The sequence below is a fragment of the Gorilla gorilla genome, chromosome X (assembly GCF_029281585.2).
Source record: "Gorilla gorilla gorilla isolate KB3781 chromosome X, NHGRI_mGorGor1-v2.1_pri, whole genome shotgun sequence".
In the NCBI taxonomy this organism is placed as follows: Eukaryota; Metazoa; Chordata; class Mammalia; order Primates; family Hominidae; genus Gorilla; species Gorilla gorilla.
Genome location: NC_073247.2, coordinates 131,891,803 through 131,905,714, shown reverse-complemented (window position 1 = coordinate 131,905,714; position 13,912 = coordinate 131,891,803). Strand labels below are relative to the sequence as shown.

The 13,912-nt window shown below is 44.0% G+C and overlaps 1 protein-coding gene across 2 annotated transcripts in view; it reads left to right on the top strand.

Moving 5' to 3' along the window:
- The window catches only part of LOC101149428 (putative uncharacterized protein CXorf42), a 155,739-nt gene that overhangs the window by 45,179 nt on the left and 96,648 nt on the right, over positions 1-13,912 (top strand). Inside the window, exon 2 of one of the 2 annotated variants that reach the window (XM_019019655.4) lies at positions 8,189-9,482. The exons of the other annotated variant lie outside the window; for it this stretch is intronic. Coding sequence (XP_018875200.1) covers positions 8,189-8,270 — 82 coding nt within the window. The 3' untranslated portion in view covers positions 8,271-9,482. Of the gene's footprint in view, positions 1-8,188; positions 9,483-13,912 lie in introns of those variants that run through there. 2 annotated transcript variants of the gene reach the window in all.

The window sequence follows — 13,912 nt, the reverse complement described above, 5'->3', positions numbered from 1 at the left end:
TTCCATTTTTCACCCCCTAGCAGTCTCTTGATTATGCATTCACCTTGGAACTATGATTCTGGGATCTTGCCCATTTGTGTCTGCTTGCTAGCTGTGTGGCAGCAAGTGAATCACCAAACTACTCTGAACTAAAAACACCAACCTCATAGACTCTATTCATTTATTCACTCACTCAACGCATGTTCACTGAGCACCTACTCCTGTTGAACCCTAGGCTGGGTGCTGGTAATAACGTCAGTGAACAAGGCAGATGCTTTCCTTACTCTCATGAAATTGGTCACCCAACTGGGGAGCCAGACAATAAACCAATACATACAAAACTGGTGGTATGCATGTCAATGTAAAGAACATGCTAAAACTAGAAAGAATACAAAGACTTCTAATTTAGGATGTAGGTCATGGAAGGCCACTCCAAAGAAGGGACATGAAAGCTGAACCTGAAGGATAAACAAGAATGAGCCAGGTGAAAGATAATGGGCAGTGATTCCAAGCTGGGAAGTTTTCATATATTCCCAAAGTGGCCATGTGACTAGATGGTGAGGAGTGAGGAGAAGAGAGGCTCCAGTAGTTTGAAGAGTTAAGCAGGAGATAGATTAGGCAAAGCTTTGAAGGCCATGCTAAGAATTTTAAATCAAATCCTAGGGTATAGTGGAAAGCCACTGTATTATTTTTAATATGAAGATAACAGATGGGAGGGAATCAGGCGTGAGTGCGGGAGCCTAGTAAGGAGCTATTGCAGGTGTTTAGGGAAGAGCTGATGATAGCAGTTTGGTTATGGGTGGCAACAGTGGAAGTGGTAAGTAACCAGATTCAGAGCATATTTTGAAGGAAGGGCACACAGGATATGGTGACATAATATATGTGGGGCTGAGAAAGAAGAAGGTATCATGGATGGTGTCTTAGTCTATTTGGGCTGCTACAACAAAATATCATAGACTGGCTGGCTTAAACAACACAAATTTATTTTCTCACAGTTCTAGAGGCTGGAAGTCTAAGGTCAGGATGACAGTGAGCTCAGGTTCTGGTGAGAGTCACCTTCCTTGCTTGCAGTTGGCTGCCTTCTCTCTGTGTACTCACTGGCTTTTCCTTTCACATTCCAGTGGAGAGAAAGAGGGGGGAGGGAGAGAGGGAAGGGGAGAGAGAGAGAGAATCTTCCTCTTCCTCTTCTTCTTTTTTTTTTTTTTTTGAGATGGAGTCTTGCTCTGTCTCCCAGGCTGGAGTTCAGTGGCGTGATCTCGGCTTACTAATGCAACCTCTGCCTCCCAGGTTCAAGTGATTCTCCTACCTCAGCCTCCTGAGTAGCTGAGATTACAGGGGTGTGCCTCCATGCCCAGCTAGTTTTTGTATTTTTAGTAGAGACAGGGTTTCACCATGTTGGTTGGCCAGGCTGGTCTCGAACTCCTGACCTCAGGTGATCCACCCGCCTCAGCCTCCCAAAGTGCTGGGATTACAGGCATGAGCCACCACGCCTGGTCAATCTTCCTCTTCTTATGAGGTTATAAGGTAACCAATCCTATCGGATTAGGACCCTACCCTATGACCTCTTTTAACCTTAATAATTATCACCTAAAAGCCGAATCTACAAATGCAGTCACATTGGGGATTACAACTCCAACACAGGAATTTGAGGCAGGGCACAATTAAGTCCATTGCAGATGGCAACTAGGTCTCTGGCTGTGAGAGTGAGGATTCAGGGAGGAGCAGTTTTAAGAAATTGCTCTATATTAGTTTTTTCTTGCACTGCTATAAAGAAATACCTGAGACTGGGTAATTTATAAAGAAAAGAGGTTTAATCGACTCAGGTACACAGGCTGTAGAGGAAGCATGGCTTGGATGTTTTAGGAAACTTACAATTATGGTGGAAGGGGAAGCAGGTACATCTTCACACAGCCAGAGCAGGAGGAAGAGAGGAGAGGTGCTACACTTTCTTTTTTTTTTTTTTTTTAGACGGAGTCTCACTCTGTCGTCCAGGCTGGAGTGCAGTGGCACCATCTTGGCTCACTGCAACCTCTGCCTCCCGGGTTCAAGCAATTCTCCTGCCTCAGCCTCCTGAGTAGCTGGGATTACAGGCACACACCACCACGCCCGGCTAATTTTTGTATTTTTAGTAGAGACAGGGTTTCACCATGTTGGTCAGGCTGTTCTCGAACTTCTGACCTCATGATCCGCCCACTTCGGCCTCCCAAAGTGCTGGGATTACAGGTGTGAGCCACCATGCCCAGCTGATGCTACACTTTTAAACAGCCAGATGTCATGATTACTCACTATCATTAGAACAAAACTAGAGGGGAAATCTGCCCCTATGATCTAATCGCCTCTCACCAGGCCCCATCTCCAACATTGGGGACTACAATTTGATATGCATTCGCAATATCAATTGCTGCATACCAAGTTCTCTCTGTTTTGGGCCTCTGTAATAGTCACAATGTCAGGTACTGCTGGTGCCAAAGGTGGTATTACGCATTGAGCTGCCTAAAATCAGTGGTAAGTCTCCAAGAAACCAAGGTCTTGTGCACAGGCCAGATGGGGCTATTGAATGGAGAAACAGTCTCATGAAACATTTTGGCTTCCTTAAGCTCAGCAATGATGGCAATTATTCTTTTTCTCCCCTAGGCAGCTGACATTGTTTTTTGGGAAACAACAGTACTAGGTGTTGGTCATCAGATGGGTCCATGGTCTTCTATATTTCTCACTAAGATGGCCATAACTATTGCAATTCCTGTCAGGGCTTGGAGGCAAAGGCAAGTGGGGCTGCACATGGAAAACACATCACTACCAATATTTCATTCAGTAGTGGGGGCCGTGACAACGGAGGTTAGTAGGAGCCCAAAGTCAGAGAACGTGATCTGTTTTCTCCTCATCTTGATGCAAGGGTTTGTGGGGATCACAGTCACCTGTGTACTGGTATCTAAAAGGCCTAAGAAGTGCAATTCCTCTCCACTGTTCAGTTGAACTCTAACCTTGGCATAGGGCCTCTGGGTCCCCTGAGTACAGAAGGATCTTGTTTATAACCCCTAAAATCTTTGGATTTTTGTTTGTAACCCCTAATCTTGTTTATATTTGAAAGCTGAGTGTCAGAGCAAAAGTTGCTCAGGATCTCTGATTTGTCTCCAAATCCACCAGGAGAGGTGGAAGGCCATCACTGTGCAGACTCTAGCGGGACCACTTATCAAATCCCCATGGCCTGGTACTTGGCCCTGAATTTTTTAGTGGGGAGCCCATCAATCTGCTTTCGTGGTTCCATTATTGAGTAATCAGACTCAGAGATCTCTTTGGGAAGGCCCTTGCCCAGATAGTCCAGAAGAGGGCGCTCAAGTACTATTTTTATGCTCCTTTTTTGGAGGGGAGGGGTCAGATTTTGCTATTTTATCAGAAGCCACTTCTTCTGTGCCTGAGAATTTCTCAGTTAAGATCTGGATCACATTGCAGATTGATGGACTTGACCTCAGGAGGTGGCTTAATTGGGCTTGACAACAAGCAGGAGCAGCATGAACAAACCCATAAATCTAAGTCTGGTTAATCTTCTCATCTACTGTTCCCACTCCCTCGTAGTAGACCCAAGAGACCACCAGGAGGGCTGCAGGACCTCCATAGTCTCTGCGAAGGTGGTCGAGACATGTTTTTCAGTGACTAGGTACTCATTATGTGTGGACCAAACCTGTCAGAGACCAAATAGTACCCAGCTGAGGAAAGAGATGGTCGTTGGTATACATACACTCTCATCTCCCCACCTTGCTCCTCCTCCTCAGAGAAAGTGGCCACTATCAAGGCACTATGGAGGAGGGGGTCTGTAGTGATGTACCCCTCAAGGAGCCACTTTCCTTTATGAAGTTTATTTAACAAGATTACCTTTTACGTAATGGAAGCAAACTAGCCAAGTCTCTGTGGTTTCTTCCCCTAAGCAAGTCTTCCTTCTGGCTTGGCTGCTGGGCATTGACCCTATCTAGTGAGATCACTGGACAAAGTGATTCTAAAGAGCTCTACATTATTTTTATTAGAAGCATGAGTCTCAGTAACATGCTGCATGGCATGTTGTCCATCAGCCCCAGGGAACTGCTTGGATCTAGGAATAGTTTTGGGGTACAAGTCAGTTTACAGGGTCTCCAACGACTTCTGGCCCCATCATCAGAGAACAGTGTCCAGGGAATTGTTCCTGTGGCTTCTTAGAGCCCCTCTGCTGGATCTCTTATTTGATCCACTAGGTTATCTCAGCCGAGGTGATGGGGATAAACAGGAGGACCGATGGTTACCTTGGAACCAAAAGCTTTTATAAACAATTTTCTATCATCCTCCAAGTATACCCTGTGACTTACAATAGCAATTCCTGAGACCTGCTGGCATGGCTGGTAAAGTGCCACGTGAGGTCTGCTAGCACTTCCCAGGACTCACTGGCAGAGTGCCCGGTCAGATCCTCTGACTCTGGCAAATAATCCATTAGCATCCTCCAGGAGTGCCCTGCAAGGTCTGCTTACACCCATCATTAGTGAATTGCCCCACGAGATTTTCGGGCTCTTTGCTCTTCAAAAACGACATTGTGCATAATCAACTACCCAGCTTGCCATTCCAATTTTTCAAGAGCTCAGTTGAGCTAGAGAGAGCTGAGCTGCTGGGTGTCAGAGTAGTTGATTAAGACGAGTCAAAATAAAAGTAACAGTCAGACTTTAATAACTGCCTTTGATAGTATAAGCAAGGGACTGAACCAGAAAAAGTACCGACTCCTCCATTATTCCATTTTTCCACATGGAGTGGCTCCAACAGGGGTCTGATGGATTAGCACAGATGCAGGCCATCATCATCTCACTGTTAAGGGAGCCCTGAACAAGAGGCTCCTGCCATTTTATGGACCCAGGGGCAGGAGGAGGTGACAGGGAAGGGCTAGGAGTAGAAAAGTACTGAGTCAGCTTGAAGAAAAAAATATTTTTAGGCATCCCCCACTCCCACCATGGCAAAAAGAGGTCTCAGCTCAGGTGCTTGAGAAAGGCCTCTGCCAAAGGCTCCTGACAAGGCGGACTCCAAATGGAGGCATCTGGTCTAGGAATGCCGACATGTGTGAGAGCATGATCAGTTAGGGACGTCTGAGTCCTTGACTGCAACTCCATTCACAGACTGCAATGCACGGCTGTGCATCAAGTCTGATGTGGGGAGGGCATGTCCCCCCACGATCCCTGCCAGGTAAAGCTTTTGTAATTGCCTATGGCGAGGCCTGAAAGATCACCCATAGGTTTTTGGCCAAGAGTTGAATTCACTCTCTCCAGTGGTCCTAGCACTTCCTGTGAGAGGTCTTGCTGTCATTGTCTCTAAAAGCATGAAACAAAGGAAGTCAGATCTCTGCCCCTTTGGAATGCAGCTACTGTGGGGCTAGGTGTTTCTAGTTTCCATTACAGAAATACTGAATCCACCCGTGCCCCTACCACACCCACACAGGGAACTCAGGAGAAGGGGAGGCAGGGCTGTGGTTTCTGGCCTGCTGTGGCACTAGAAGGTTCATAGCAGTGAGTCTGAGAGGCTTTCTGGGTGTCAGACCAGACAGAAGAACCAAAGCCAGTCACCATCATCAGTAGTATTCTAGCTCTGGAGCTTACGTGTTCACCAATGACAGTGTCTGCCCAAATCTTCCTTCTGGCTTGGCTGCTGGGCATTGACCCTACCTAGTGGAAGCTTAGGACACACCTATCCCTGGAATTCTGGGCAAATTCTCCCAGCTCAGGAGAGTGGTGGGCTGTTTTTGGTTCCTCTGCTTTTTAAATTCTATCTGTTATGGTTAGTATCAGGCCTCTGAGCCGAAGCTAAGCCATGGTAACCCCTGTGACCTGCACGTATACATCCAGATGACCTGAAGCAAGTGAAGAATCACAAAAGAAGTGAAAATGGCCGGTTCCTGCCTTAACTGATGACATTCCACCATTGTGATTTGTTCCTACCCCACCTTAACTGAGCAATTAACCTTGTGAAATTCCTTCACCTGGCTCACAACCTCCCCCACTGAGCACCTTGTGGCCCCTGCCCCTGCCCATAAGAGAAAAACCCACTTTGATTGTAATTTTTCACTACCTACCCAAATCCTATAAAACAGCCCCACCCACCCCTATCTCCCTTCACTGACTCTCTTTTTGGACTCAGCCCGCCTGCACCCAGGTAAAATAAACAGCCCTGTTGCTCACACAAAGCCTGTTTGGTGGTCTCTTCACATGGACCTGCATGAAATTTAGTCCCTTAATCATCATCACTGTGGAAGATAATGTTTATTAAACACCTACAGCATGGCAGGCCTTGTTCTGAGTGTTCTACTTGAATCTCTTCATTTCATCTTCTTTTCAGCCCTATGAACTAATTACTGTGAAAATTCCATTGTACAGATGAGGCTCAGAAAGCTAAAACAACCTGCCTAAAGTCACAAATCCAGTAAGTGGCAGATCTGTGACTTGAAACCCTCTGTCTGCATTGAGAGTCTCTGTTCCTCCTATTTAGCCACACTGACTCCCATACTTCTGAAACCGCCTTTGCAAAATTATGGCTAAGACAGTGAAAGAGATTTAACTTAACCAACTCCATTTTGCTTCTAACCTCCAAGCTGTCCTTGTTCATTCCTGGGCGTAGGCCCAACTAACCTTGGAAAAAACTTAGTTTATAGTTTAAACAAAGATGGTAATAGCCTTTCCCAAAGCAGACTTCCTTCTTGCCTGGGAACTAGATTGCCTTTGTAGGACCAACATTGGCCACAAGATTAGAAATTATAGTTTAGGAGTCATGCAGCTGGAGGCTACAAGATTCTAACCCTTCCTAAACTGCTCCTAAGATCAGTGGTTGAGATATTTTGTAAACCCTGCACTTGATGGATCAGCTGGCACCACCCAAATGGATAAACTGGCTCATCTGATCTTGTGGCCGCCACCCAGGAACTGACTCAGCACAAGAAGACAGCTTCGACTCGCTATGATTTCATCTCTGACCAATCAGCACTCCTGGCTCACCGGCTTCCCCCCACCCACCAAGTTATCCTTAAAAACTCTGCTCCCTGAATGCTCGAGAAGACTGATTTAAGTAATAATAAAACTCCAGTCTCCCACACAGCCGGTTCTGCATGAACTACTCTTTCTCTATTGCAATTCCCCTGTCTTTATAAATCGGCTCTGCCTAGCAGTGGGCAAGGTAAACCCCTTGGGCAGTTACACTTCTTCCTCCCACCCCAGTGCCCTTACCCCTCCATGCCATCTCAGCAGCATGATGTTTACATATGGGTCCTAGATTTGTGTAGTGTTTTCCAGGCAGCAAGCTTAGTATTTCTTCCTGGATACAGAGGACATTTAATGAAGCACTTCCCTTTCTGTATTGCAATTAAGACCAATTGTCTTAAGGTGGGAAACTACTCCACATACAAAGCATAGTGGTTAAAGGCAGGGGTTCTGATACTTGGAGATGTCAGGGACTAATAAAGTTAATAAAATTGGGTCCTGACATAGGTTATTATCTTTTTATTTCACTAATTAAGGACATGTAAAACAACACCATTTACACTACTATTAAAATAATAGTAGACTGAACATGGTTGCTCACACCTGTAATCCCAGCACTTTGGGAGGCCGAGGCAGGAGGATCACTTGAGGTCAGGAGTTTGAGACCAGCCTGGGCAACATGGGAAGAACTAGTCTCCACACATAATAAAAAAGTTAGCTGGGTGTGGTGGTGTGTGCCTGTGGTCCCAGCTACTTGGGAGGCTAAGGCAGGAGGAGTACTTGAGCCTGGGAGGTTGAGGCTGCAGTGAGCTGTGATTGCACCACTGCACTCCAGCCTGGGTGACAGAGTGAGGCTGAAACGGCTTTTGCAAAAATTACAACACTGAGAAAATTATAGCAGTGAAAGAGATCTGATCATGCCAAAGTCCCATCTTGCCTTTGGCCTTCAAGGTGCCCCTAATTATTCCTGGGTTAGGCCAAGCTAACTTCGAGAGACATTTAGTTTATACTTTCAATGATAATAGCCCTTTCCCAAAATTCAACTGCCTTTGTAAAGCTAATGAGAGACCACCAGGCTAGGGGGATAGAGGAGCCTAAATTCTGCTAAGGTGTACACATAAACGATTGCCAGCTATTGTTCTGGAGGTCACAAGATATGCTACTTCCCCAATTACTCCTCCAGATAACATTACTATTGTAGAACCTAAGACTGGCCTTTTGGGATATCTTTTCAGATTTGTTTGCCTGTCTGACACCAATGGCTTCACCTGGACCTGCCAGCCACTCCTGTGGCCCCACCCAGAAGATATTCATTGAGCAGAAGGACCATTCCTGCACCCTTATGACTGCACCCCCAACCAATCAGCAGCAAGCACCCATTGCTTAGCCACCCTAACTCCCTCCCTAAAACTATCTTTGGAAAACCCTACCCCTAAATGCTCAAGAAGATTGATCTGAGTAACAATTCTATCTCCCATGTGGCGTGGCCAGCCTTGCATCAATTAAATTCTTTTATTTACTACCATGCCGTGGTCTTCATTTGTGCAGCAGGCAGGAAGAACCCATCAGGTGGTTACAATCCTGTCTCAAAATATTTAATAACAGAAATAATATCTAAACCTTGTAAAGAAAGATTACAATGTGGCAGGTTCTGCTCTCAGTCTTTCAATGAAATATCTGATTCAATCCTCATAAAAATCCTGTTCAGTAAGCTTGTTATCCCCATTTTATAGGCAAGGAAATTGAAGAAAAAGAAACAATATGTAAATTGCTTCTGCCTCTGCTGATAACCATTATAGTTAGCATACTATAATATACTGTCTCTCTCTTTCATAAAAGACAAGAGTAACCTTTAGGCCCACAAGGGAGGCCCTGATCTCAGAATTTAGGAATAGCCAAGTAAAACACAGACACCTCTGAGTTTGAGTCTTGGGAAAATGAGCATTGTGTCTGTTTCCTGAAATTTAAGATGAAAACACTAATATCTGTTGTGAGGAGTAAATGACAACATATACCGAGTATTTACACAGTAACTGGCACATAAGAACCTCCGAATACGTACCAGCTGTAAGGCTTATTGTCACTCTTCCTCCTTGCACAGCCCTATGAGTTCATCTCTTGCTGGGAAGAAGCTGAGTATGGATACTACAGACTGGTCCTGTTATTGAGGTCAGATAAATTTGATGTTCCTCCTTCCCCCACTCTCTCCCATTTCCTCCTCCTTGACCGAACTGAAACGGGCAGAAATATTTGGGCTTTACTTCCCATTGGTTGAAATTGTTGCTATAACAGCATTCATAAGCATTCTTTCTGGGAACCCTGGGTAAGAGCTGCTTAAAGACTTCTGAGGCTTCTTCAGCTACTGCTGCTGGTACTCCAAACAAGGATCTGATCATTCATGTATCAGAGTTTGTCAGGAATGGGGACTGTCTACAAAAAAAAGTACCTACAGTGGTTCTCCCCATTCATCACCAAGACCCCACACTTGACCATGCTCCCAGCTCTTTCTGCCCATTCTGCCTACCTAGCATCTTATTAGGAAGGTACAGATAAAAAAAGAGCTAGAAAAGGTCATTGGGAGGATCAAGAATGATTTGTCCCCACAGATATGTAAGGATAAAATCCTAGTATTTTCCTTCTCCCGTTGGAACACAGGGCTCCATGGAGAAAGTTCTAAAGAGGGTCTTCCCATGGACAGAGACTTCACCTTAATTGCTTGGTGTTGGCAGTCATGATTTTGACTCCTGGTTAATTCATCAAGAGCCATTTTGCCAAAATCCAAGTCACAGAATGACCAAGTGAACAAGTGAGCCATTCTTGGAGCAATCAAGTTACCAATGACTAGTTCATGCAAGCTTAAGAAATTAACTGATTTACAAAACACTTTGTTGTTTTTGCAGAGTTTACTACAATTTACTTTGAGTGAATGGGCATGGCATAAGGGCTATGGAGAGCCAGTTCTATAATGTTCTGTGCCTTCAGACATATCCTCTCCCATCGGTCGGTCTTTCCCCAGTCTGGAATGGGCAGTTTCAGGAGACTGTTTTCCCCCAGTAGATGACCCTCTCTCCCATCCCCAACCCACAGCTACAGCAACAGGAACTTAGCTGAAGCCATCCAGCTGATGCCCAAGACCATTCCAGTCAATGAACTAAGGACAAGCGTATGAGTGTCCCCCCACCCCCATCCCAACCCCATGCTCCAGACCTACCCTCATGGCCACTGAGTGGGACACTGGAAACTTTGCCTTCCTGAGAGAATGGGGCTCTCTCTGAGAGTGGGAACATCTCTGTTGTCTTGGCTCCCAGACTGCTGCCACCACAGTGCAACCACCCAAAGCAAAGGGTATCATGGAAGCTATTTCACGTATGCTGACAAAGCCCTGCCCCAGTCCTAGGGGACCTCCCACCAATGTGAAGAGGTGTGTGTGTGTGTGATACAATTGTGGGGTTTTTTTTCTTTTTTTTTATTGTACTTTAAGTTCTAGGGTACATGTGTACAATGTGCAGGTTTGTTACATATGTATACATGTGCCATGTTGGTGTGCTGCACCCATTAACTCGTCATTTCACATTCGGTATATCTCCTAATGCTATCCCTCCCCCCTCCCCCCACCCCACAACAGGTCCCGGTGTGTGATGTTCCCCTTCCTGTGTCCATGTGTTCTCATTGTTCAATTCCCACCTATGAGTGAGAATATGCGGTGTTTGGTTTTTGGCCTTGCGATAGTTTGCTGAGAATGATGGTTTCCAGCTTCATCCATGTCCCTACAAAGGACATGAACTCATCATTTTTTATGGCTGCATAGTAGTCCATGGTGTATATGTGCCACATTTTCTTAATCCAGTCTATCATTGTTGGACGTTTGGGTTGGTTCCAGGTCTTTGCTATTGCGAATAGTGCTGCAATAAACATACATGTGCATGTGTCTTTATAGCAGCATGACTTATAATCCTTTGGGTATATACCCAGTAATGGGATGGCTGGGTCAAATGGTATTTCTAGTTCTAGATCCCTGAGGAATCGCCACACTGTCTTCCACAATGGTTGAACTAGTTTACAGTCCCACCAACAGTGTAAAACTGTTCCTATTTCTCCACATCCTCTCCAGCACCTGTTGTTTCCTGACTTTTTAATGATCGCCATTCTAACTGGTGTGAGATGGTATCTCGTTGTGGTTTTAATTTGCATTTCTCTGATGGCCAGCGATGATGAGCATTTTTTCATGTGTCTTTTGGCTGCATAAATGTCTTCTTTCAAGAAGTGTCTGTTCACATCCTTTGCCCACGTTTTGATGGGTTGTTTTTTTCTTGTAAATTTGTTTGAGTTCATTGTAGATTCTGGATATTAGCCCTTTGTCAGATGAGTAGATTGCAAAATTTTCTCCCATTCTGTAGGTTGCCTGTTCACTCTGATGGTAGTTTCTTTTGCTGTGCAGAAGCTCTTTAGTTTAATTAGATCCCATTTGTCAATTTTGGCTTTTGTTGCCATTGCTTTTGGTGTTTTAGACATGAAGTCCTTGACCATGCCTATGTCCTGAATGGTATTGCCTGGTTTTCTTCTAGGGTTTTTATGGTTTTAGGTCTAACATTTAAGTCTTTAATCCATCTTGAATTAATTTTTATATAAGGTGTAAGGAAGGGATCCAGTTTCAGCTTTCTACATGTGGCAAGCCAGTTTTCCCAGCACCATTTATTAAATAGGGAATCCTTTCCCCATTTCTTGTTTTTGTCAGGTTTGTCAAAGATCAGATAGTTGTAGATAAGTGGCATTATTTCTGAGGACTCTGTTCTGTTCCATTGGTCTATATCTCTGTTTTGGTACCAGTACCATGCTGTTTTGATTACTGTAGCCTTGTTAAGTATAGTTTGAAGTCAGGTAGCGTGATGCCTCCAGCTTTGTTCTTTTGGCTTAGGATTGACTTGGCAATGCAAGCTCTTTTTTGGTTCCATATGAACTTTAAAGTAGATTTTCCAATTCTGTGAAGAAAGTCATTAGTAGCTTGATGGGGATGGCATTGAATCTATAAATTACCTTGGGCAGTATGGCCATTTTCACGATATTGATTCTTCCTACCCATGAGCATGGAATGTTCTTCCATTTGTTTGTATCCTCTTTTATTTCATTGAGCAGTGCTTTGTAGTTCTGCTTGAAGAGGTCCTTCACATCCCTTGTAAGTTGGATTCCTAGGGATTTTATTCTCTTTGTAGCAATTGTGAATGGGAGTTCACTCATGATTTGGCTCTCTGTTTGTCTGTTATTGGTGTATAAGAATGACTGTGATTTTTGCACATTGATTTTGTATCCTGAGTCTTTGCTGAAGTTGCCTATCAGCTTAAGGAGATTTGGGGCTGAGATGATGGGGTTTTCTAAATATACAATCATGTCATCTGCAAACAGGGACAATTTGACTTCCTCTTTTCCTAATTGAATACCCTTTATTTCCTTCTCCTGCCTGATTGCCCTGGCCAGAACTTCCAACACTATATTGAATAGGAGTGGTGAGAGAGGGCATTCCTGTCTTGTGCCAGTTTTCAAAGGGAATGCTTCCAGTTTTTGCCCATTCAGTATGATATTGGCTGTGGGTCTGTCATAGATAGCTCTTATTATTTTGAGATACATCCCATCAATACCTAATTTATTGAGAGTTTTTAGCATGAAGGGCTGTTGAATTCTGTCAAAGGCCTTTTCTGCATCTATTGAGATAATCATGTGGTTTTTGTCATTGGTTCTGTTTATACGCTGGATTACATTTATTGATTTGCGTATGTTGAACCAGCCTTGCATCCCAGGGATGAAGCCCACTTGATCATGGTGGATAAGCTTTTTGATGTGCTGCTGGATTCGGTTTGCCAGTATTTTATTGAGGATTTTTGCATCGATGTTCATCAGGGATATTGGTCTAAAATTCTCTTTTTTTGTTGTGTCTCTGCCAGGCTTTGGTATCAGCATGATGCTGGCCTCATAAAATGAGTTAGGGAGGATTCCCTCTTTTTCTATTGATTGGAACAGTTTCAGAAGGAATGGTATCAGCTCCTCCTTGTCCCTCTGGTAGAATTCGGCCGTGAATCCATCTGGTCCTGGACTTTTTTTGGTTGGTAAGCTATTAATTATTGCCTCAATTTCAGAGCCTGTTATTGGTCTATTCAGAGATTCAACTTCTTCCTGGTTTAGTCTTGGGAGGGTGCAGGTGTCGTGGAATTTATCCATTTCTTCTAGATTTTCTAGTTTATTTGTGTAGAGGTGTTTATAGTATTCTCTGATGGCGGTTTGTATTTCTGTGGGATCAGTGGTGATATCCCCTTTATCATTTTTTATTGCGTCTATTTGATTCTCCTCTCTTTTATTCTTTATTAGTCTTGCTAGTGGTCTATCAATTTTGTTGATCTTTTCAAAAAACCATCTCCTGGATTCGTTGATTTTTTGAAGGGTTTTTTGTGTCTCTATTTCCTTCAGTTCTGCTCTGATCTTAGTTATTTCTTGCCTTCGGCTAGCTTTTGAATGTGTTTGCTCTTGCTTCTCTAGTTCTTTTAATTGTGATGTTAGGGTGTCAATTTTAGATCTTTCCTGCTTTCTCTTGTGGGCATTTAGTGCTATAAATTTCCCTCTACACACTGTTTTGAATGTGTCCCAGAGATTCTGGTATGTTGTGTCTTTGTTCTCGTTGGTTTCAAAGAACATCTTTATTTCTGCCTTCATTTCATTATGTACCCAGTAGTCATTCAGGAGCAGGTTGTTCAGTTTCCATGTAGTTGAGTGGTTTCGAGTGAGATTCTTAATCGTGAGTTGTAGTTTGATTGCGCTGTGATCTGAGAGACAGTTTGTTATAATTTCTGTTCTTTTACGTTTGCTGAGGAGTGCTTTACTTCCAGCTATGTGGTCAATTTTGGAATAGGTGTGGTGTGGTGCTGAAAAGAATGTGTATTCTGTTGATTTGGGGTGGAGAGTTCTGTAGATGT